Source organism: Delphinus delphis, chromosome 11 (assembly GCF_949987515.2).
Source record: "Delphinus delphis chromosome 11, mDelDel1.2, whole genome shotgun sequence".
NCBI classification, from domain to species: Eukaryota; Metazoa; Chordata; class Mammalia; order Artiodactyla; family Delphinidae; genus Delphinus; species Delphinus delphis.
In genome coordinates this window covers 34,208,237-34,234,070 of record NC_082693.1, presented here as the reverse complement: position 1 = coordinate 34,234,070, position 25,834 = coordinate 34,208,237, and the positions used below count along the sequence as shown (strand labels likewise).

The window sequence follows — 25,834 nt, the reverse complement described above, 5'->3', positions numbered from 1 at the left end:
TTTGCTATGCAAAACTTTTAAGTTTCATTAGGTCCCATTTGTTTATTTTTGTTTTTATTTCCATTTCTCTAGGAGGTGGGTCAAAAAGGATCTTGCTATGATTTGTGTCATAGATTATTCTGCCTATGTTTCCTCTAAGAGTTTGATGGTGTCTGGCCTTACATTTAGGTCTTTAATCCATTTTGAGTTTATTTTTGTATATGGCATTAGGGAGTGTTCTAATTTCATTCTTTTACATGTAGCTGTCCATTTTTCCCAGCACCACTTATTGAAGAGGCTGTCTTTTCTCCACTGTATATTCTTGTCTCCTTTATCAAAGATAAGGTGACCATATGTGTGTGGGTTTTCTCTGGGCTTTCTGTCCTGTTCCATTGATCTATATTTCTGTTTTTGTGCTGGTACCATACTGTCTTGATTACTGTCGCTTTGTAGTATAGTCTGAAGTCAGGGAGCCAGATTCCTCCCGCTCTGTTTTTCTGTCTCAAGATTGCTTTGGCTATTCGCAGTCTTTTGTGTTTCCATACAAATTGTGAAATTTTTTGTTCTAGCCCTGTGAAAAATGCCATTGGTAGTTTGATAGGGATTGCGTGGAATCTGTATATTGCTATGGGTATTGTAGTCATTTTCACAATGTTGATTCTTCCAATCCAAGAACATGGTATATCTTTCCATCTGTTTGTATCATGTTTAATTTCTTTCATCAGTGTCTCATAGTTTCCTGTTTCTTAAGGTAGGATTGTATTTCTATAAACTTCCCTCTTAGAACTGCTTTTGCTGCATCCTATAGGTTTTGGGTCATCGTGTTTTCATTGTCATTTGTTTCTAGGTATTTTTTGATTTCCTCTTTGATTTCTTCAGTGATCTGTTGGTTGTTTAATAGCATATCATTTAGCCTCCATGTGTTTGTATTTTTTACAGTTTTTTTCCTGTAATTGATATCTAGTCTCATAGCATTGTGGTTGGAAAAGGTAGTTCGTACGATTTCAGTTTTCTTAAATTTATCAAGGGTTTATTAGACCCAAGATATGATCTATCCTGGAGAATGTTCCATCAGCATTTGACTAGAAAGTGTATTCTGTTGTTTTTGGATGGAATGTCCTATAAATATCAGTTAAGCCCATCTTGTTTAATGTGTCATTTAAAGCTTGTGTTTCCTTATTTATTTTCCTTTTGGATGATCTGTCCTTTGGTGAAAGTGGGATGTTAAAGTCCCCTACTATTATTGTGTTACTGTCAATTTCCCCTTTTATGGCTGTTAGCATTTGCCTTATGTATTGAGGTGCTCCTATGTTGGGTGCATAAATATTTACAATTGTTATGTCTTCTCTTGGATTGATCCCTTTATCATTATGTAGTGTCCTTCTTTGTCTCTTGCTATAGTCTTTACTTTTAAGTCTACTTTGTCTGATATAAGAATTGCTACTCCAGCTATCTTTTGATTTCAATTTACATGGAATATATTTTTCCATCCCCTCACTTTCAGTCTATATATGTCCCTAGGTCTGAAGTGGGTCTCTTGTAGACAGCATGTATATGGGTCTTTTTTTTGTATCCATTCAGCCAGTCTGTGTCTTTGTTTGGAGCATTTAATCCATTTACATTTAAGGTAATTATTAATATGTACTTTCATATTACCATTTTATTAAATGTTTTGGGTTTGTTTTTGTAGATATTTTCCTTCTCTTGTGTTTCCTGCCTAGAGAAGTTCCTTTAGCATTTGTTGTAAAGCTGATTTCATGGTGCTGAATTCTCTTCACTTTTGCTTGTCTCTAAAGGTTTTAATTTCTCCATCGAATCTGAATAAGATCCTTTCTGGGTAGAGTAATCTTGGTTGTAGGTTTTTCCCTTTCATCACTTTAAATATGTCCTGCCACTCCCTTCTGGTTTGCAGTTTCTGCTGAAAGATCAGCTCTTAACCTTATGGGGGTTCCCTTGTATGTTATTAGTTGCTTTTCCCTTGCTGCTTTTAATATTTTTTCTTTGTATTTAATTTTTGATAGTTTGGTTAATATGTGTCTTGGCATGTTTCTCCTTGGATTTATCCTGTATGGGACTCCCTGTGCTTCCAGGACTTGATTGACTATTTCCTTTCCCATGTTAGGGAAGTTTTCAACTATAAGCTCTTCAAATATATTCTCAGACCCTTTCTTTTTCTCTTCTTCTTCTGGGACCCCTGTAATTCGAATGTTGGTGCATTTACTATTGTCCCAGAGGTCTCTGAGACTGTCCTCAATTCTTTTCATTCTTTTTTCTTTATTCTGCTCTGTGGTAGTTATTTCCACTATTTTATCTTCCAGGTCACTTATCCGTTCTTCTGCCTCAGTTATTCTGCTATTGATTCCTTCTAGAGAATTTTTAATTTCATTTATTGTGTTGTTCATCATTGTTTGTTTGCTCTTTAGTTCATCTAGGTCCTTGTTAAATGTTTCTTGTATTTTCTCCATTCTATTTCCAAGTATTTGGATTATCTTTACTATCATTACTCTGAATTCTTTTTCAGGTAGACTGCTTATTTCCTCTTCATTTGTTTGGTCTAGTGGGTTTTTTCCTTGCTCCTTCATCTGCTGCTTATTTCTCTGTCTTCTCATTTTGTTTAACCTACTGTGTTTGGGGTCTCCTTTTTCCAGGCTACAGGTTTGTAGTTTCTGTTGTTTTTTGTATCTGCCCCCAGTGGGTGAGGTTGGTTCAGTGGCTTGTGTAGGCTTGGTGGAGAGGACTGGTGCCTGTGTTCTGGTGGGTGGGGTTGGATGTTTTCTTTCTGGTGGGCAGGCCCACATCTGGTGGTATGTTTTGGGGTGTCTGTGAACTTAGTATGATTTTAGGCAACCTCTTTGCTAATGGGTGGGGTTGTGTTCCTGTCTTGCTAGTTGATTGGCATGGGGCCTCCATCACTGGAGCTTGCTGGCTGTTGGGTGGAGCTGGGTCTTAGCATTGAGACGGAGATCTCTGGGACAGCTCTCACTGATTGTTATTACATGGGGCCAGGAGGTCTCTGGTGGTCCAATGTCCTGAACTCGGCTCTCCCACATCAGGGGCTCAGCCCTGGCCCCAGGCTGGAGCACCAAGTCCCTGTCAGCCACACGGATGTTTTACAGGGTCTTTCTCCACCCAGGGACTCAGCCAGGATTTTAGGCAATGGGTTCTGAGACCAAAAAGTGCCTTTATTTGGGAACTTGCAGAACATGGCATAGGAGAGAATTCAATATTTTCTTGGAGTTGGATTTGCTTTCTTATACTTCTCCCATTGCCCCCCAAAATCCTCCCCTGAGTAGCTGCTGCTCCTTTATTCTTACCTCCTCAATTGAACACACCCTAAGGATAGTTCTTAATGACAAATACAAGATGTTGGTAATAATTACTAGGTTTCCTGCTCATTTATCCTTTTGCAGGTACTGTTTCCTTAGTCTCTGAGCATGTTTTACAAAGTATGTTAAAAAATGGTTTTTATTCTTTAACATGATGGATTGGTGACTCTGTGTAGCTTCTTACACTTCCAAACATGGGGAATCTGTGTCAGATTCGGGCCTGTGCTGCTTTATTCTATCTCTGCCCAGTTTTAGAGAACCCTTGATCAACATGAGTGAATCTAGGCACAAACCCTCAGCCGGCTGCTTGGTACCATAAGGCTATACATTCACTTTGATTTTTGTTGGTCTTGCCTATGGGGATATTTGATCATGGTCTCTAATCATATGCAATGCATATTTTTACAGATATGTCATGTGACTAAAATGTTCAGTTTAGAATATATCTATCTTTAAGGATGTAACATAAAGTTTAGGTGGTAATGGAGTCAATATTGTGTTCCAAATACACAGCCCTGAAAATGAATACACTGGAATTGAGCCACTAGGCAAATTGAAAATACTAATGAAGGCAAGGGAATGCCAGCATATTCATGAAAGAAATGTGTTCAGTTTATTCTGACATTTATGACTAAAAGAATACATAGGAAGAGGGAGCTAAAACACAGTAGCTAATATAAGTATTTATTTTATATTAAGAAATTTCTAAATGTAAAACTTTACAGTAAGAAACTGGTTATTTTACATATGATAATCTTTTTTTAATGGAAGGAATCATTGTAGGAGAGCAGATAAATTTGCAGGCAAATATTGAAGGCTAGCAATAGCAAAAACCATTGTATTATGTTGAAAAGTAAAATGAAATGCTACCTTGGTTGATGATGGAGTAGGATTATTATAATGAACATTTATTTTGAATTTCTTTTTCTAGACTAAAAGACTATATCAATTGTAACTATTGCTGTCTTTGGTGTCCAACCAGTTCATGGTGTCTTCTTCTTTCAGCAGCAATTCGAGTTGCACAGTTGCACGTTGTTATTTAAATGAGTGACTAGATCTTGACATGTGATACATTTCCCATTGCTGAAGTGGTTACAAAATCAAGTGCTTCCAGTGATTATATTATTATCATGTTTTATTTCACACATATTAAATTCAGGCACTATTCTAAGCATTTAACATATTTTTACTCATTTAATTATCATATGGTAACTGAATAATTGTATGCTGCTTCAAAACTTTAAAAAATAAAAGAAAATTTATATTGTTCTGTGCTATTTTCTTTATTAGTGCTATTACCAATTTAAACATTTATTACCTTTCCTATTACGCACACTAACGTGGCCTAAAACTTCATTCTTCCTGTAATAAATTTTTAAATTTATTTTTCTGTTTTTTAAAAAACTGTTTGCCTGTCCCATATTTTGGATTATTTTCTTCAGTGAAAGAATCCAAGAATTTGCTGAAAAGATTTCAACTACAGACAAAACATTCTGTTCTTTTTTCTTTACCTTTCAAAACGTTCATGCAATATTAACAGTCAACTGCATTCATTTCTAAGTAGTAATGCCAACGATAAATGCTTTAGTGCTTTCTTTATGATTCTGGTATTTCCCATTTTGTTGAAATACAAACATGAAATTTTTCAGGTTTAGCAGAATTAGGTACCCTGTGTGATCCTTTACGGAGCTGCTCTATTAGTGAAGAAAATGGACTCAGTGCTGCCTTTACCATAGCCCACGAGCTTGGGCATGTGTAAGTACCTTCTGTCACCTCAGTAACGTGCCTTCTATATACCATTGCACAAATGTCTAAAATTCCATCTTCAATTGAGTAATTAGCACCTTTATATCTTTATAAAGTATTAGTAGCATAATTTTCACCCCTGAAATTCTAACTCTGGCTCTTTTGTGATCTATGTTAGGTCAGACAGGCTGCACAGATCAACAGACTAAGCAAAGAACTAGAGCTTGGGAATTCTTTTATTTCATTTACTGTATTGGATTACATGACAAGCACTTCTGGCCTCTATCCCTTGTTATCCTATACATGACCAGGTACTGTGCTCTACCATCTTATGGGAGGGCCTGCAGGGGCCCCTGGTTCTGGGGAACTCCCCAAAATATTTGTAGTACCAATTCATTTCCTGCTTTTATAGCTCAGAGCCCCAGCAGAAGATGTGGCCTGTGGGAATTTCTTAATTACTAAAAGATTTTTTTAAAAATTTCCTCCCAGTTCCATAGTTTTCTTGTTTGTTTGTTTTTTTGTTTTTTTTTTTTTTTAATTTGAGATTCTCCTATCTGTTCCTGCATTATTAAAAATTCTACTGGGGTTTTATGCTCTAAGAATGTGGAGGCTGTGATTTCCCATGATACCCTTGGGGCTCCCAGAGAAAATCAGAAACCCCTCTGAAACTCATCCCCTGAAAAATGATCCCAAATGTACCCCCAGTACTCCTTTGATTTCTTGGTTATCTGCTAATAAGGAATTGAGGCTAGAGTTGCCTCTCTTGACTACATTTTCTTTTCCTGGTCATGGCTTAACGTCATTAGAATATTCAGCTGGAATAATTTCACGTGGAGATTGTTTTTATTAGACTAGTGCCTCTTCAGTTCCCTTTAGCATGGTTATATCTCATGACCATCCACAAGATGCACACTCAGATTTTTATATTGTTTGTTGAAGTCGGGGCAGATCAGGAACCTGCCTGAGGTACATCATGCGTTGCAACATCTGGAAAGCACTGATTTCTGGTTACTACTGGTGCTAACTAGGAGAAGAGTGTTCTTGCAGAGGGTACCATCTTAGACATTTATTTTCTTCCTGAGAAACTCTTTAGGTGTCTTTAGAATATAGGTAAGTAGTTTAATTACAATACTGATTTATGTACACATTTTGACAGGCAAGGATCTGAATCAAGTGGTTTCTTCTAAATGTGAGTTTTTACTGGGGTCCTCAAAAGAATGTGTAGGATTTGTTGCTGACCAGCTAATCATTTAATAGCATTGCTCTTATTGTGAAGATTTGGTTGCCCTTTAGGAATATTTTTATTATTCCAGTTCAATCAAATCATCACTTATTGATTATAAACCAGAAAGAGCACTTAGGCTCTTTCATATGAAATAGATGGAAAATATAGAGTGATACGAAATTAAAGAAGTGCTTTTTGTGTTTTTTTTTGATACTGTAGCGATAGTCAATGGTCTGGAATTTAGTGTGGTAGAGCCTTCACCTAATCTTTCCCCACGCATCTCCTAGGGTATGTGTGTTGGAGACTGCAGTTATTTTTATGTTAATGCTAAGTCCATATTGTGATGAAGTGAGCCAGAATCCAAATATTTTAATTGTTTAAATTCAAATACCAAGTCAACAGACTGTGCTACTGATCAAAGTTATAATCTACTGTTTCTTAGACATCATGTGCTTCTAAACATGAAGGTCACCCTAGCATTACAATACTTTATGGAGAGATCAAGAGTACAAATCCTGATGTAATCAGATTTATCTGCATTTTAGATTATACTTTAAATATAAGAGATCTGTTTCTAATGTTGTATACATATTTTAATATTCTTTTTTAAGTGTTTATTTTTATTTTTAGATTTAATGTTCCACACGATGATAGTTTTAAATGTAAGGAAACTGGAATTAAACATCAGTATCATGTAATGGCTCCAACTTTAAATTACCACACAAGTCCTTGGACCTGGTCAAAATGTAGTCAGAAATACATCACTGAATTCCTAGAGTAAGTGATTTTGTGTTACTTTAGTTAAATAATTGAACATGTATTAGATTATGAAATTTGAAACTTGTATGTTCTTTTAGAGTGGTTTAATCTCTGTTGAGTTTTTTATTGTTTAAGCTTACTTTCACTGTACAAATGGATGTTTAAAAACAAAATAATTTTATTTCATTCTTAACTAATATTTTTGGTGTGCGGGGGGGCAGTTCAGATCTAGCTATCATGTTTTTTTTTTATTTGGGCTCTCTGTTATGGGAAAAACTTATTTTAGGGGGAGACTTAATGGGAATCAAAGCTTCCTTGTGTGTGTTTGAATTTTTTCAGAAGCTACTAGGTAATAGTTTAAGAGGAGTTTAGTTCAAGTTTGAGGTGCCCTTGAAGGGCAAAGAATAGCTAAAATCAAACTACGAATATTACAAATAGTTCTCTGAAGGGATATGGAATCTCTAGGTTTACCTGTTCTTTGGAGGCTCTTCCCAGCTCTGAAGACAGGAGGCAGATCCAGATTGTTCTTGCCTTGCCTCTTCAACTCCTACCAGGTTTCTCTGCTTCCCAACTTCTTATCCAAATGGTATTTCTATCCTACTTACTGAAACTTGTTCAAAAGGCAAGGCCAAGCTCTTATAAACAAAATACTGTTTGATTTTTTTCTACTACATATTCTAATCACCAATTTATGCAGTTTTAGTTACCTATCTATATGAGAACTACAGGAATAAATGAAACCATGTTTTGGAATATATGTGTATAAATATATCCCTTAATTATAATCAGCAGTGATTATTTATCCTTGTATGGGAACTTGATTTGAAAGCACAATACACAGTTGCTGATCTCTACATGATTGCATATAGCTTTGTTCAATTGCTGACTGAGGTATTGATTAAAAATACCAGTGGGTGTGCTTATTTTTGGAAGGGGGTAATATGATTCTAGCCAATGGGTATTTTAAAAATTACATGTTCATTTTTGGGACAAAATTTAATTTGCCCTCTAGCTGTAAAAAATCCCCCCCCCAAGATATTTCTTCTAATTATTTCCATTGAATAAATTGCTGCTTTTAACCCAATTAGAATGGCTGAACATTTTCACAAAGTTTTCTGCAGACTATCTATCGTGTGACACACTAGGAATAGCACATACACATTTTCACCACTATTTACCACTTTTCTAACTCCTTCAAGATATTATATCATATACTTTAATAGCAATTTGCAAGGTAAACACTACCACTCTCAATTTACAGATGAGGAGACTTAGGCTCAGGGAGACTAAATAACTTGTTCACACCATGCATTCTGGGAAGTGATGAGACCCAAATGCAAACTCCCAAAGCTGACATTATTGACTCTGCTTTATATTCTTTTCCTAAAAAAACTCTTTGAGATGGAGACCACATAACACTTTTGGAAATTCCTTTGTTTTGTTGTCACTTAGAGCTATCAATGTACTTTCTCAGATGATCTGAAAACTTTACTTTTTACATTTCGACAATTTGGACATTAGATATAGGGCATTGCTATCGGATAGCAAAGCAGACCAAAAGTGTAGTGTGATCAAAACAGGAATGTATGTTTCAAACATGATATTGTGATGAATTTTTGTTTATTTGTTATTCTTTTTAAAAAATGTTTACCTTTAAGGCAGTTGTGGGGATCAAATGAGAACAAACACATAAACTGTCCTTTATAAACTGAGGTTTTCATACTGACTTTCATGTGAGTTGGTTTTTAAATTATGAAAAAATATTGATAGTTTCTTTGAAAGTGCAGAGCTATAGAAAATGTGATAAAGAATTTTATACTGAAATGCATCCATATGTATTCACAGTACTTTGTTTTCTGTCATTGTTACAGTACTGGTCATGGGGAATGCCTCCTTGACAAACCAAATGGAAGAATATACGATCTGTCTTCACAACTTCCTGGATCAGTGTATGACGTGAACAAGCAATGTGAACTTATGTTTGGTCCTGGATCACAAGTGTGTCCCTATTTGGTAAGAAAAATTATGTCCTTTTGTTTGAAAACTACCATAAAGTTGTAGTTTGACTACATTTCGAAATGTACATTTATTCTTTTGGACAGTGTGCTGAATATATCTTTAAAATTTTTAAGGATTAGAAAAATTTAGTGTTTGTCAGGAAAAGGTTTAAAAAAGTATCCCCAGTCAGAAAACAAGAGTCACAGAGAGGTTACTGAAAATTAAAAGCATTCAAATAGTTATTTTCAAATGATGTTGTTTTGTGGGTGGGAGAAGAAAATATAAGTGTTTTGATAATGAATTGTATTAAAGGCCCCAGGAATCTCAGAGACTACATTTTAATTTATACAGATTTGAATCCAAAGGAATGAAATTTGGCTCTTGTTGTTTAGTTTTCATTAAACCATTACTCTATAATTTATTTTGAGGATTTTTCACAGGTTAGATGCTTTAAATTTCCACCGAAATAGCTGAGTTAACATTTTTACTGAATCTATAACCAAGTTTTTACCTTATCTTGAGGGTAAATTAAATTTAAGATTTAGTTTGAATAAACGTCACTACTTTGGTGAATCCATGCCTTTCTTTTCCAAGCAGAATACTCATTCCATTTTCTTCATTCCTGTATAAAACTTTGCCAAATTGCTTACTATACTACTCGACTGTGAGGATCATTGGACCAGGAATCCAGCCTTATTTATTCATTTAAGTATCCCCAGGGTGCAGTTCAGGGTCTGCCACATAATAGGCACCAGAAAATAAGTGCTTACTGCATGTTGAATGAATGAATAAATGAATGTGTGAAGGAATGTATGAATAAATGAATGAATGAAAGTTACTTAACAGTGAGCACAGGGACATACAAAGCATATTCCATACAGTGAATAATATTCCTAAAATCTTAAATTTATAATCACAAATTTTATAAGCTTTTAAACATCTACTTTGGAGGGGGGAAGATTTACCTTAATTTTTTGTTATAAAAGATACATTTCTTTCCTACCTGACTTAGGTACTGAATGAACTTTGAATTTAAATTTAGAAACAGAAAGGGATTATCTTGGGTATAGCTCCTGTGAGCCTCTGTGAATTTTCGTATCTTGTGAAAACTTCAGAACGCTTTGTTCAAAAGTTGAAAGTATGCATTATATTCACAAAATAGGAAACCAGTATACATTATACAATATTTCTATGCACATTATTCATACATTCCACTGTTGGATCAAAAGGGACTTTTGGAAACTCCTTGTGAATGACATTTAACAACAAAAAGTCCTTTAGAAAAATGTCTTGCAAAGAGAGAAAAATGTCCCACATAATTTTGAATACTTCTACTCCAAGACATCTCTTCCATTGTTCAGTGTTTGATGATAATCCAAAAGTTTTTAAAAATGAAATCTTGCCATTTTATGTGTTTAGAGGAAAATCGATGACTTGGACTGACTTAGCAAATATTTTTTTACTGATTATTTCCCGCTCTGACCATGAAACCAGGAAGTACCTAGGATCAGCTTATAAACCAATGCATGATACTGAATTGATTCCGTGGTTACAGTGTTATTTTCACTCTTGCTTGCGTGCCTTTTCTTACTCTGCAGAAACAATGCAGGCGTCTCTGGTGCACGAGTGCAGAAGGAGTTCACAAGGGCTGTCGCACTCAACACATGCCACTGGCAGATGGAACAAACTGTGGTCCTGGGATGGTAGGTTTTCTCGAAGGGTGAGTCTTATATCAAGAGATTATCCAAGGAGGCGATTGCTCTGCGTTTCAGCATTCTTCCTTTTCGCTGTCAACTTTTGTTCTGCTAGTTGAATTAATGTTTTTGTCTTACTTGTTTGATGTAGTATGTTGTCAAGTGAATTAAAATTTTACTCTTTTTTTCAAGATCTAGCAGATGGATATTATAGTTACATAATAACATGGATATTTAGTTATCTAAGCATATTATAGTCTTGTTATTAAAAATGAGTCTAGCCATAGATATTACAGCAAATCCCCCAAATTCAAGGATGTTACCATTGTATACGTTTTATCCTAAAAATTCAGATAAGTATAATTGAAAGTTTTAAGTGGCTTCTTCAGATCTTTATTGGTGTTAATGTTTAAAATACATTGTACTGCAAGATAAACTGCCTACCATACTACATCTTTGCCATTCTAGCATCAGTCATGAACTTATCTAAATCTGCCAACATGATGTCAAGTGATAGGTTCACCAAGATAATGAAATGTGGTATATTACATTGATTGATTTGCGGATATTGAACGATTGAATCCTTGGGATAAATCCCACTTGATCATGGTGTATGATCCTTTTAATGTATTGTGGAATTCAGTTTGCTAATATTTTGTTGAAGATTTTTGCATCTATGTTCATCAGTGATACTGGTCTGTAATTTTCTTTTTTTGTGACATCTTTTTCTGGTTTTGGTATCAATGTGATGCTGGCCTTGTAGAATTAATTCAGAAGCATTCCTTCCTCTGTAATTTTTTGGAATAGTGTGAGAAGAATAAGTGTTAACTCTTCTCTAAATGTTTGGTAGAATTCACTTGTGAAGCCCTTTGGCCCTGGACTTTCATTAGTTGGGAGTTTTTTAAATTACTGATTCAATTTCATTACTAGTGAACTTCATGTGCTGGTGTTTTTATATTTTCTTTTTCTTCCTGGGATTTAGTCTTGAGAGATTGTATATTTCTAGGAATTTGTCCATTTCTTCTAGGTTGTCCATTTTATTGGCATATAATCATTTATAGTAATTTCTTAGGATCCCTTGTGTTTCTGTGGTGTCAGTTGTAACTTCTCCTATTTCATTTCTGATTTTATTGATTTTAGCCCTTTCTCTTTTTTTTCTTGATGGGTCTGAATAAATCAATTTTGTTTATCTTTTCAAAGAACCAGCTCTTAGTTTCATTGATCTTTTCTATTATTTTTTTGTAACTATTTTATTAATTTCTTCTCTGGCCTTTATGATTTCTTTCCTTCTACTAACATTGAATTTTGTTTGTTCTTTTTACCCTAGTTCCTTTAGGTATAAGGTTAAGTTGTTTACTTGAGATTTTTCTTGTTTCCTGAGGTAGGCTCGTGTTGTTACAAACGTTCCCCTTAGAACTGCATTTGCTACGTTCCATAGATTTTGGATTGTTGTGTTTTTATTTTCATTTGTCTCTAGGTATTTTTTATTTCTTCAGTGACCCATTGGTTGTTTAGTAGCATGTTGTCTAGCCTCCACATATTTGTGTATTTTACAATATTTTTCTTGTAGTTGATTTCAGGTCTCATAGGATTGTGGTCAGAAAAGATGCTTGATATGATTTCAGTCATCTTGGTCTTGTTGGTTGCCAGGTTCTGCCTTGTGCGGAGGCTGCTGGCCACTTGTGGGTATGGCTGGGTCCTGGTGTGGCTGGCTGCATGGTTAGGAGAGGCTTGGTCCTGGTGCTAGCTCACTGGTGGGTGGGGCTGGATCCCAGGACAGCTGGCTGTGGGGCCATGGTGCTTCCCAGGGATGGTGTCTGTGGGGTCCAGGGAGTCCAGGCACTCCTACCTGCCCATTAGTGGGTAAATCTGGTCCCAGGGCTAGTGGTGGCCCATGGTGGGTGGAGCTGGGTTCTGGGGTCTCTAACTTTGGGGCTTGGGGGTCCTAGAGCTGTTCAGTTTGCTGGTAGGTGGGCCACGGCCCAGGAAGTCCTAGGGCTAGTGCTGGTCCATTGGTGTGCCGAATCTGGTCCAGGACCATGGCTGCAGGGCCCTGTTCATCCCAGAGTCCATGTAGGCCAGCAGGTGGCGGGGCCAGTGCCCAGGGGGTACCAGGGCTGATTCCTGCCCCCTGGTGGGTGGAGCTTTGTCTGATGGCCAGCTGCAAGTCTCTGGGGATCTAGGGGCTGGGCGTTCCAGGACTGGTGCCAGCAGGCTGGTGAGTGGGGCCAGGTCCTGATGCTAATAAGCTAGCAGGAGGATTAAAAATGGTGCTTGCCAGTACCAGTGTCCTTGTGGTAGGATGAGCTCCCTAAAATGTCTTCTGCCAGAGTCTCTGTTTCCAGGGTGAGTCCCAGTTGCTTTCTCCCTCTCTGGGAGGCTCTCCAAGATCAGCAAGTGGGTCTGACCCAGGCTTCTTTCAAATTCCTGCTTCCTCCCTGGGTCTTGGAGCATATGAGATTTTTTTGTGTGCCTTTTTAAGAGTGGAGTCTCTGTTTCCTACAGCCCTCTGCCTCTCCTGCAAGTAAGCCTTGCTGGCCTTCAAAGCCAGACATTGTGGGGCTCGTCTGCCCAGTGTAGGACTCCCAGTCCGGAGAGCCTGATGTGGGTTTTGGACCGCTGGGTTCTTGGGGAGAACCTCTGCAATTGTAATTATCCTCTCGATTGTGGGTTGCCTACCCAGGGGTGTGGGTCTTAACTATACTATGTTCTCTCCTACCCATCTCGTTGTGGTTCCTTCTTTATATCTGTAGTTATAGATCTTTTCTGCTAGTCTTCAGGTCATTCTCATTGATAGGTGCTCTGTAAATAGTTGCAATTTTTGTGTGCCCATGGGAGGAGATGAGCTCAGGGTCTACCATCTTTGCCCCATCTCCTGTGTGTTCTTGATTTTAAGTAAATGAAACTATACAGTATAGTCTGTCTTGGCAAGGAGCAAGTGGGTCAAGCTGCTTTTTCTCAACATAATGTTTTGGAGTTTCATTCAAATTGTTGTGTGCATCCGTACTTCATTCCTTTATGTTGAAGTGTAATTCAGCTGCACCGTAATTTGTTTACCATTTTCCTGTTGATGGATATTTGGGTCATTACCAGTTTTTGGCTTTTATGAATAAAGCTGCTGTGAGCATCCTTGTATAAGTCTTCTTGTGGACATATGTTGCATTTCTCTTGAGTAAATACCTAGAGTAGAATTCCTGGGTCATAGGGTAGGTGTGTGTTTAACTTCATAAGAAAGTACCAAACAATTTTCCAAAGTATGTGAACCATTTTAGACCTACCAAGCAATGTAAATATGAAAGTTTGAGTTGCTTTGCATTCCTTGCCAATTTTTGATAGTGTTAGCCTTAACAAAACTTTAGCCATTCTAGATGGGTGCAAAATAGAATTTCATTGTAATTTTAACTTGCCTTATCCTGATTATCATCAATTTTGAGCATCTTTTCATTTGCTTATTAGCCACTTAAATATTCCCCCGGTGATACGGTATGGCGGGCATGGGTTTGCTGGAATTCAGGTAAATATGATGAGATACTGAAACCTACTATAAAGCCCATGTAGATTAAAGGTAGAGGTGGCATTTGGGATAAAATGTGGATCATGATAGGTATAAATTCCCTTTTTAAAAAAATCAATTAAAAACAGTGAGCCCCTATGCATTAGCCATTTTCAGTATTAAATGGACCTGTTATTAAAGGAAAATTTAAACAAATATTCTATAATTTGGCCTTAACACTCTCCTCTAGTTCCTTTATCTTATGACTATCTTATGTGTGAGATATCTGTTAAATGCTTTTGGTAGTAAATCTGTTTGCATGAAGACATGCTGAACCTATCTGATGATGAGTTAATTTTACTACATGGTGAATAGTATAACATTCTTTTTCATGCTTTGATCTCTCAGAAATACATAAATAAATAAGGAACATGCAAGGAATCTTTAAATGTTTCTGGAAGATGCCCACAAAATTTATATGCACATAGTATATTCTATTCTGAGAGTTTGTTTTTGTTCACTTTTATAATGGCTTTCTCATATTGAATGATTTGTTCCAATGGAGGGCACAAAGCATTTTTCTCTGCTAATAATCTTGGTTATAGGATTAATTCATTCAACAAAAATGTATCAAGGACCTACTACATGTCAGATACTATTCTAGGCACTCGATACATCAGTGAACAAAAGAGAAAAGATCCTTGTCCCCCCTGGAGCTTGTATTCTAGTGAAGACTGGAGTATTATGAACAATATAATAGTACCATGAATGAGAGAAATACAGCAGAGGAAAGATTGAAGTTGTGTGGTAGGAGAGGGCAGATTGCATTTTAAACTATGGTGGTCAAGGTCGATCTTATGGGAAGTTGCCTAATGAGCTGTTTTTTTTTTGTTTTTTTTCGTTTTAAAGGGACTTCATTTTATTTTATTTATTTATTATTTTTGCGGTACACGGGCCTCTCACTGTTGTGGCCTCTCCCGTTGTGGAGCACAGGCTGCGGACGCGCAGGCCCAGTGGCCATGGCTCACGGGCCCAGCCACTGCGCCACCAGGGAAGCCCATGAGCTGTTTTAAAGGAAGTGAGGGAGTTAGCTTTGAGGACATCCCAGGGGAGTGAGCTCCAGGAAAAGGGAATGGCCAAACTCCTAAGTCTGGAGTACTGCTGGAGTATTCAAGGAAGAGCAAGAAAGACATTTTGGCTGGAGTGGAGTGAAGAGAGAGAGAGAGATGTATGGGAAGTTACTGGAAGAACTTGCAGGCCATTGTGAGAATGTTGTATAACTCAGAGTGAGATAATTGAAGGATTTGAGCAGAGTCACCTAATTTGACTTAATTTTTAAACTAAGTTAAAAAAGGATCATGACCATTCTGACAACTGTTGAGGCTAAACTGTAAGGGCCAAGAGTAGAAACAGAGGAGATGTACTCAGGGAGCTGTTGAAATAATGGAGATGAGAGATGCAGGTGGCTGAAACCAGGTGATGATTAGAACTCAACTTTGTGTATGGTTTTGAAGGAACTAGAGCATTTGCTAATGTGTTAGATATGGAATGTTAGAGGAAGAAGAGATAAGATGACTAGGTTTTTAGCTGATCAAATGAGTCAACTCAGCAGATTTTGAGGGACCAAGGCAAGAGTTCAGTGTTGATGCGCTATAGTTAAAGTGGCTACTAGACATTCAAATGAAGGTGAGGAAGCAGCTGTCTATGGAGTCTGGAGTTCAGGAGAGAGATCTGGACTGAGAATGACTGTCAATAAAGAAGAATAAAGGACTACAATCTGAGCCTGGGGACATTAAGAGGTCAAAAAGAAGAAGAAATAGCAAAAGAAACTGCAAAAGAGAAATCATTAAAGAGAAAAGAAAACCAAGAGTGTGCCAAGTCCTGGAAACCAAGAGAAGAAAAAAATGTATCAAAGAAGAATGATCAGCTGTGTCACATACTGTGTCACATAAATCAATGAAGGCAGAGACTGAGAACTGGCCATTCATCATAGTGTCCTGGAGGCCATTGGTGATGTACACATGAGCAGGTTCATGGACGGTGGAATGATGAGAGAGAATAGACAGAGTTAGACAATAAACGTAGACAACTCTTTCAAGGAAAAACAGATCAATAACTGGTGAAGAAAACGAGATCTAAGAAAAATTCGTTGTTGTTATTGTTAAAGTGGGAGAAACAAGAGTATGTTTGGAAGTTAAAGAGCATGAGTGGAGTGCTTCTCAAACTATCTCTCATAAAGGACCAGTCTTCTCTTTTAAACAGTTCTGGTCATTTATAAACATACTCTTGCACAAAATGATAAAAATGAATGAAAAAAGACATTCAAAGTGTAAGCCAGTTTTTTTCAGTGGAAAACAAAATGGTGGTTCTTCAAAAAGATTAAAAATAGAAATAGATGACCCAACACAAACACTTCTGGGTATATATCCAAAAGAATTGAAAACACGGGTCTCTGAGAGATATTCACACACCCGTATTCAGAGTTGCATTATTCACAATAGCCAAGAGATGGGAGCAACACAAGTGTCCATCAGCGGATGAATGGAAAACGAAAATGTGATATATACGTACAATGCAGTATTATTCAGTCTTCAAAGGAAGGAAGTCCTGACGCATGCTACAACATGGATTAACCTTGAGGACATGATGCTAAGTGAAATAAGCCCATCCTAGAAAGACAAATACTGTGTGATTTCAATCATGTGAGATATACAGAGCAGTCACATTCATAGAAACAGAGTAGAATGGTGGTTGCCAGGGTCTGGGAGGAGGGGAGGATGGGGAGTTACTGTTTAATGGGTCCAGAGTTTCAGTTTGGAGAAGAGCTCTGTTTATAGATGGCGGTGGTTGCGCACCAATGTGAATGTTCTTTATCCCACTGAACTGTGCACTTGAAAATGGTTGAGAGTAAATTTCGTTATGTGTATTTTAGCACAGTTAAAAATAGAACTAATATAAGCTAATTTTAAAATTATTAACTTTAATAAACGCAATTACTCTGTCAAAATCTTCTGAAAGTTTCTGAACGCTTACTCTCAACTTCTGTATACCTCTTCTCCCTACTGACAGTGACTAGTTCAAAGCCTGCCATCCGTTCATGGACCGTGTTTTGATTAGCTTTCATGTAGTAGTGCCTGGAGCAGTGATGATGTAGGAGAGATGGGAGAACTGCTGGAGTGGTGTTTGGAGTAGCGAGAAGAGATGAGATGAAGGGCACAGTGGAGGGATCGACTTTGGATTTTTCATGTATACTAATTGGCAGGAAGGTTGGGTACTGGGCACAGATGCTTTTGGGTGGGTAGAAGGGATGGTGGGAGATTTTGGGCAGATTCTTTTGTACGTTTCTGCTTTCTTGATGAAAGCAAGGAACGAAGTGGTCTTTGAGACTTTGAATGAGATAGAGCTGAAAGTTAGCTTAAGGCATGGGAGAGTGATAGATATCTTTGCATAAAAATAGAAGCATGGACAAATACCACGTTAACAAATATTTGTTTGCTTCTTTTTCAAAAATATTTTTCATTATACTATTTAAGTTTTCCCCATATGTGTAGGTCTTCCCTCTCCAATGAGACTATAGATCTCATAGGCAAGGTAAATTTCCTATTCATTTTTGCATTCTGTCGATCTTTTTACAGTTACTCAGTAGATACTCAGGAAATATTCACAGAGTGGTGTCACGTGTAATCTCATTTCTGAATTGATGACATTTTGCTTAAAATTGTGTACCTATTTTTCTACTGATCTCTGTGCTATTGTTATTATTACTACGATGTCCCAATGAGATAATGCATGAATCATTTCTTTTTGTTTTATTTTTATAGCATTGCCACCATGGGCTATGTGTAAACAAAGAAATGGACACACGTCCTGTAGATGGCGATTGGGGACCGTGGGGACCTTACAGTTCTTGTTCAAGAACATGTGGAGGTGGAATCAAAAGCACAACCAGGCTCTGTAATCGGCCCGAGTATGTCCTTTTTATGTCACTGTAAATTAAGATTATCTCAAGGCACCAGAAAGTAAACATCAATTTCATTCACTTCTAAAACTGGAGGTCAGTCTGTAAGTTTCTGAGATTCAGAAAACTTCTGGAGTACTTTAAGCCATGTTACTTTATATCTTGGTAGATTCAGACCTTAAACAAAAAAGTAAATTAAAATAGTCTTGAGAATTTGAATCAAGACCAAGCCATTTTGTTTCTTTTTTGATCTGGTGTAAATTTGAGGAATAGTTGTCAATAATGATGGTAATATAATGGCAGTTTTACTTTTACTGTGCTTCTGTTGGAAGATCCTGGCCCCTTTCGACTATGTTTTGGCTTTCCTGGATAAAATATGTAGTTTTGTTACCGTATGTTTACTGTTTGGTATAATCTGTCATGTCATATTTTCTTTCTCTTCTTTTCATGTTATAGATGCTTCAGTGTCTTTAGTTTGAATAAGAACTGAAGCATAGGTCCTGCTCACCAAACTATTTAAAAGAACTTAGGGATTCCATAAAAATTTAAAAATAATGTTTCTGTTATTATATGTTATATATATGAAGACTTTTTAATGCAGAAATGTGACATACTTTGAATAAAATCCAACTTAGTTTATTTGAATTTTTGAAAAGCTAAATTATGCTGAAAGTCTTCATATTAAAAGAAAAACACTGACAAAAGAGTTTTTATGTTCCAGCATAAGTTGATATAGCGATAGATGGCTATAGATTGATACCATGAAACTCTTTGAACAGAGTGATAAGTAGGATATACACAACAAAGAGGCGTATATACTTCTTTTAAAATTTAACATGTTATCATCTTCCTTTCTGATCATCTTTGGCTCACTCTGTGTGTCCCCACACCTCCAAAATGAAGAAACCCTTTTTTGAGGTTTTAAAACAAATCCCCATCATTACTTAGCTCCTTGTTAGTTAATCTAGTCGTGAATAAGACATCATTTCTGCCCTCCAGGCCACAGTGTCCATGTTAAAATATATTTTCTACAGTTTCATTAACCACAGAATTGCTTCACAACCACGTTACATACTTCTGTTAAAAACGAAAAGTGTGAGTGGGACATCAGTGGTTTTCCAGATCCTGGAAAGGAATGGAAGAGTTTTAGAAGTAAATGGCAGAAATAATCTTGTACTGATGTGCTTTACAATGTAATGAATTTGACTAGGCCAAGAAACGGAGGAAAGTACTGTGTGGGCCGCAGGATGAAATTTCGATCATGTAACACTGATTCATGTCCAAAAGGCAAGCAGGACTTTCGTGAGAAGCAGTGCTCTGATTTTGATGGTAAACATTTCAACATCCATGGTCTGTCCCCTAATGTGAGGTGGCTTCCAAAATATAGTGGGAGTAAGTAATTAGAATTTTTTTTTAATGTAAAAATTTTTGAGACATAGGAACACATAGCTGTGTTATCGTACACCCAGAATTGGACTTTTTCTTACAGTTGCCATGAAAGATCGTTGTAAACTGTATTGTCGTGTGGCTGGAACCACTAACTTCTACCAGTTGAAGGACAGGGTTGCCGATGGTACTCCTTGTGGAACTGAAACAAATGACATCTGTGTTCAAGGTCTGTGTCGGGTAAGTAAACTTACTACATTTAAAATGACTTTCAGAATACTATTTTCCTTCTATAACTCTAACCAAGTATTGCTTCTATGACTTCAGATACGTTCTTGCGAATTCAGCGCAGCATCCTTGGTTGCTACCGGGCTGCCTATTCCTAGGCCATTCTCCGGCATTAGGAGTGACTCATGAAGCAGTAAGATGAGTTTGCTGGTTTTGTTTTGCCTATGGCACTTAAAATCAAGATGAAAGATGAGGTCAGCTTCCTAAAAAGATAGAATGTATTAGGACCCAAGGGTTGTAAAGTCCTTTTGCTACTTCGAACATGACCCTTCTGTGGTGACATTTTTCCCCTCAGTGTTAGAAGCAGTGATATCCTCCCTCCCTCTCTCCATTCTCTTACTTCTTACAGACGTTCAGCAAACTTTTACCGAATACCTGCTAGATGTCACATACCGTTCTAGTCACCAAGATGAAAGAATGGAACAGAGCACCTGCCGCCAATGTGGACACAGATTTGTGGGGGAGATAGGCACACACACAATTAGAATGCAGTGCTATGGGCTCATCTGCAAGGTGGCATGGGGACGATGTAGGAGGAGTGTCTTGTTCTGTGGGGAAGTGGGTAAAGGATTTGGGGAATGCTCTTGGAGGGTGTGAGTCTGGAGCTAATTATCAGGGTAAGTAGGTTTAGAAAGGTGAAGAAGTAAGGGGCCAGGGGTAGAGGTAGCTACCAGCTGATGGTGGTTATATGAAATTTTTTCCTGAAGTTCTTGGAAATACAAGGATTTAGAGTTAAGCAAGAGATGTGATTCGATTTGCATGTCAGAATCTTCAGAATGTACTGGATTGTCAGGAAATTGGAGTTAGGTAGGCCATTTAGCAGGATTCTAGGTGAGAGCAGATGAGCCCCTGAATCAAAGCATGCAAGTTGCAGATGGTGATCTTAAAAATGGATGGTGAGTTTGAGAACTAGGATAGTGAATGCTGTCTAAAGAATACAAATGTCATCTTGTGAACTCATTCCTTTCATTAAGTGGAACTTAATAGGACCAATTTCTTCTCCCTATAACCAAACATCTATTACCAGTTACCTAGGTGAGAAAGGCCTCGCACCCAAAGGGCTAATGAGATGTTCAGAGAAACTTAAATTACACTTTGGGAATAGATTAAATACTAGAAAAAGGGTACTTGGTGGCCTTAAAAACTGGTTTTATTTAAATTAACAGCAGAGAGTCAAATACCATGAAAAAATATGACAAGTATCTGAACATAAAGATTCATGTTACTTTCAGAAAATATCTGGATGAAATTTTCGAAATATTTGCCTTGTGAGTAAAAAGTCATGAGGCTTATGAATTTTTCTTACTTTCCTGATCACTAAATTTAAAGGAATATTCCAAAGAACTAAACGTTACTGCAATGTATGCAGAGGACACCATCTGTGTGGAGAAGAGCTGCACTTGTTCTTTCAAAGCCCTAGAACAAACCATGTATACTTTCACCTTTATTTATTTATTTATTCATTCTTTTTCATAATCACTGTTTATTATGCTAGGTATTAATTTTAAAGAAGTAAATTGTTTCTCTCAAAAGTGCTCATTTAATTCCCAGAGTTCTAAGGTCATGAGTGAAAAACGTGAATCATGAAAGACATCTTTTTGGAGTTATTGTAATGTGTTACTTTTTGTCCCTTTTGAATTACGTGACTTTAAAGAGTGATTTTCAAATGACGGATGTGGGAATCACTGTCAGTGTTTGTTACAATTTGGATTCCTAGGTTTTTACCTCCAAGGATTTTAATTCAGAAAATCTGGGAATCTGTCTTTTTAAATTCCACGCCATGTGATTTTGATGCAGGAAGTATGTGGATGACCCTTTAAAAAACATTGCTTTTTCAACCATGTGAACAGATGTGTGAAAATACTGGTGTACAAACAAGATCAGTATTCTGAAAAAACCCTGTGTATTGAATCTCCTATTAATTGAAAGAATATTTTTGAAAAGAACTTTGTTTATAAAGCACCATGCTTTTCATTAGTCCTTTTTATGACGTTCATTGTAATTATTGTATTTTGAAGCAAGCTGGCTGTGATCACGTATTAAATTCCAAGGCCAGGAGAGACAGATGTGGAGTGTGTGGTGGGGATAACTCCTCATGCAGGACAATGGCAGGTGCCTTCAACAGTGCCCATTATGGTGAGCTGTGCAGTTCTTTCTAATTTTCTCTTTGGGTATAATGGAGTATATAATGGAGTATATAATGAAGGAATAATAGTAATGGCTCGTTATTGTTTTGTCTATTCTGTACCTTAGTTCATAATGATTAATTAAATCTTATACCAGATGTATCATTGAATTAATGAATACATTAATTAATTAATGAATAACCTGCTTTAAGACAAATCTGATCCTTAAAAATTTGTTAGGTGCATTTATTAGAGTAAATGTGGTACAGCTTGACAATGGTGTGTGAATAGTCCCCCAGTTAAAGAAATGTTTTTACTGCTCTTCCTGTAATTTGTATTGTATTTATTTATAATTTTTCTAGGAAATTCGCTTTCAATTATTTTTAATCATTTGAACCACATTTTTTTGTGCGTGACCTGGCCTATCTACTGTGTTTCATATTGATGATATATTGAAACTGATTGAAGGTGAAGGATGAAACCATTAACTTCAGTGCTAATCTGGAATTAGTGTTACATTTGATTTTTCGGGAAGTATCTGGATTACAGATATAATTGATGTTTGGCCACGGTTTCATTTTTCTTCAAAATTATGAGAATACAATATGTCAGACATTTTCCATTAAATTTTCTGAGAAAACTTTTTCTTTTTATGGTAATAAAAAGCAGCCTTTTAAAACTTTCCTTGCAAAATAAAAATGTATTTTTTATTACAGCTTTATTGTTCAGCTTTAAATTGTATTCACATATTTTTGAACATAGTTGTTTAAGTTAGTAAGAATTCAGTTAAAGCAGTATAATTTAAAACACAATTTATATTTTTATCTATATGAAAAGCATAGTACATTTCATACTCTGGTCGTGCTTATGAATCTTAGTTACTAGATAATTTGACATTATTTTTCTAGTTATTATGATTCATTATTTCACGGGAGCCGTAAATATTTGATCCCCTTTTGTAACCTATGGCACACATTTATCAAAGTCTGGTCTGTATTCACTGAAAAAAAATTTTTTTTTTCTGTGTAAAACCACATGCACCAAATTATGATCATATATTTAACCTTGACAAAATTGTACTATGACTTGATCAGTTTGCAAACGGAAAAAGATCTTAAACTCATGTGCAGGGGTCTGAATAGCGTTTGTCACATTACTGCCCCCTGGTGGTAGCCTTCATTTTGTCACATTTGCAATGCCTAGGAACGCTTTCTTGAAAAAATAGCAAAGACGTAAAATAGTGGAGCTGGTAGGGATATTTTATAGTGAAAAAATCATGAGTCAAAATTATTTTTGTAGGCTTATAACCTACACCCAATATGCATATAGTGTATACAGAATCATCAGATCATTTATCACTTTACGTTTAAATGTGATATCTTAAAGAGATATAAATAAATGAGGCTGCTCTAAAAACATGCAAGGTAATTTCATATCAAGGTTTCAAACGTAAGCTCTTTGAAAACTTCCTTTTCTTAAGTTCATTCTATATTTATCAAGTCAGTACATAAGAAAAATTTTAACTCCTTTTATGTATTAAATAAAAGAGGAAAATCCTAAAAAGGGAAAGGAAAAACTTAGAATAATATCACTAGAGCAAAATTAATTGTTGACTTAAAACCTGAGAGTATTCGGAAAACTGTGACATGAGTGGTCTTAGTGCAGGAGAAACGTTGCTTCTTGTTTAATGTATATCTGATATAGTGTTTCCTCATCTTTTGAGAAGTGCCAGTGTTGTTGAATTCGGTCTCATAAAACAGAAACATTTTCATTTCTCTTGAGTAAACTTTTTACTTTTCTTTTGACAATTTGTTAGTAGACTTTACAAAATAATGTAAAATTTGGGGGGTAGCTGTAGGGATTCTTGCTTACACTAGAACCTAAAAGCTTAAGAAAAATGTTTCTCTTTAACTTTCATTATTTTGCTGTTCACTGAGTCTGTGTACACATATAGCAATGACCAACTATTTTTATATCTCCTGGACTTGTGAATAGCATTTAGAATTTTTTTCCTCATTAGGAAGTATAAGATGTAAAAGTATTGGTCAAATTTTAAAATGAGTATGTGTGCTAAATAGTTCAGGAGCTAAAATACTAGTTTCATTCTTATTCTATATTCAGAATTTTAGAAGTAAGAGTAATTAAGAAATGTACTTTAAGAATCCCAGACTGTGTATTTCTAGACAACAACCACTTTTTCTTAATCCTTAGTAATTTATATGAGACACTGATTCAAAAAGAATAAGCACGATATCATCTTTCAAAGATAAAATGAAACTAAGTCTGCTATGCTATTCAGATTTTTCTTTCAGCGGTACTAGCCTCCTGGCCATTCTGCTTTTTGTGAAAGTTAACATGTGTAAACTTCTATTGCAGGTTATAATGTCGTTGTAAAGATTCCCCCAGGAGCAACAAACATTGATATTCTTCAGCACAGCTATTCTGGAAAACCAGAAGATGACAATTACCTGGGTAAACGTTTTTAGTTAAACAGGAGCCAGTATGTGGTTCGTGTGCAATTTCACAGAGGTCTGTGGGTGCTGTAAATTCTTGGAAGGCAAGAAGAGCCCCTTGAACAAACATGCAATTTCAGTTCACACTGAGCTTAAGTCATCTGACTCCCTATGCGTGATTTCCTTTTGAGCTACACACCATATCCTATCTTAAAAATCCTTAACTAAATTCTGGAAAGTAAATTAAACTTTTTCTCCCATGAGGGTGTTTTAGAAAACCAGAGGTTATATTCAGTTAAAGTTGTGTGTGTATTTAGAATAAAATCCTCTATCCTTCTACCTTTATCTAAAGTTAATTATAGACCTCTTTGGGGTTAAATGTTTTAAAGAATTTTCTTAAATGTCTTTACCATGTAGCAAAAGTCTTTAAATACAACTTTTACAAAGCTCTTATGTTACAGAAAGGCAGAAAGAACTATGGTTTCATATTTTTAGATGTTAATGAGTATAGTTATAGTATATTGTCCTTTAGCTAATTCTAGAGTATAAATTTCAGTTGTTGTTTATTTTTGGAAATTAGCTTTTAGGCTTAAAGAATTTCACTTAGGCCCAGAGATGAAAAGAATGCTTTACAAACCTTTTCTTTGTGTCTGATAAATACCTTAATATTGACTAATTCGTAATTCACCAAACTGGTGATGCAAAGCTGATAATGAGAAAGTACCTGCTTCACATTAATGAAATGTGAAGTATTGGCCCAAGTAATCAACTCTTCTAACTTGAAATCTGAATATATAATGAACAGCTTATCTCAAGAATTACATTTGGCATTATAGAGTCAATTGTAAAGAGAACGACTGCTGAAGAGATGCAGGTTTTCCTTTTGGGATGATGAAAAAGTTTTAGAACTAAGTAGAGGTGGTGGTTATACAACATTGTGAATGTACTAAGTGCTATCAAATTCTTCAGTCGAAAATGGTTAATTCTATGTTGTGTCAATTTCACCTCTATAAAAAATGCAAAAATTTTCCAAAGAAAATCAAATGTAAATGTTTTAACGTTTTACATTTAGTTGCAATTCTTTTTCTTTTGCATATACATAGATATATGCTACCATATTGTAGATAATTTCATATGTCTCTCTTAGGATCCAAATATAGATATTTGGGTTCTGCCCAAGTTTAAAAATTGGAAATGTTCACCAATAAAGTATCACTATACTTTGTAAAAGAACTACTAATGGAAATATCAAAATCTAAATTGGAGTGAGCAAAATAAACATGTGAAGTCATTAGAAAGGACTTGTAAAATATTTATATTTATGAAATTTGCTTTGGTAACTAAAAATAATGAAATGTATACAATTTTTCTCAGTAAAGTTTTATTTCCCTTAGTTTTAATGT

The 25,834-nt window shown here is 36.1% G+C and overlaps 1 protein-coding gene across 1 annotated transcript in view; it reads left to right on the top strand.

Annotated features, from left to right (window-relative positions):
- The window catches only part of ADAMTS20 (ADAM metallopeptidase with thrombospondin type 1 motif 20), a 194,168-nt gene that overhangs the window by 80,245 nt on the left and 88,089 nt on the right, over positions 1 to 25,834 (top strand). The window contains exons 8-16 of the mRNA XM_060026168.1: positions 4,955 to 5,060; positions 6,907 to 7,053; positions 8,907 to 9,048; positions 10,632 to 10,736; positions 18,042 to 18,187; positions 19,389 to 19,570; positions 19,668 to 19,804; positions 21,871 to 21,988; positions 24,355 to 24,450. Coding sequence (XP_059882151.1) covers positions 4,955 to 5,060; positions 6,907 to 7,053; positions 8,907 to 9,048; positions 10,632 to 10,736; positions 18,042 to 18,187; positions 19,389 to 19,570; positions 19,668 to 19,804; positions 21,871 to 21,988; positions 24,355 to 24,450 — 1,179 coding nt within the window. The remainder of the gene's footprint in view (positions 1 to 4,954; positions 5,061 to 6,906; positions 7,054 to 8,906; positions 9,049 to 10,631; positions 10,737 to 18,041; positions 18,188 to 19,388; positions 19,571 to 19,667; positions 19,805 to 21,870; positions 21,989 to 24,354; positions 24,451 to 25,834) is intronic.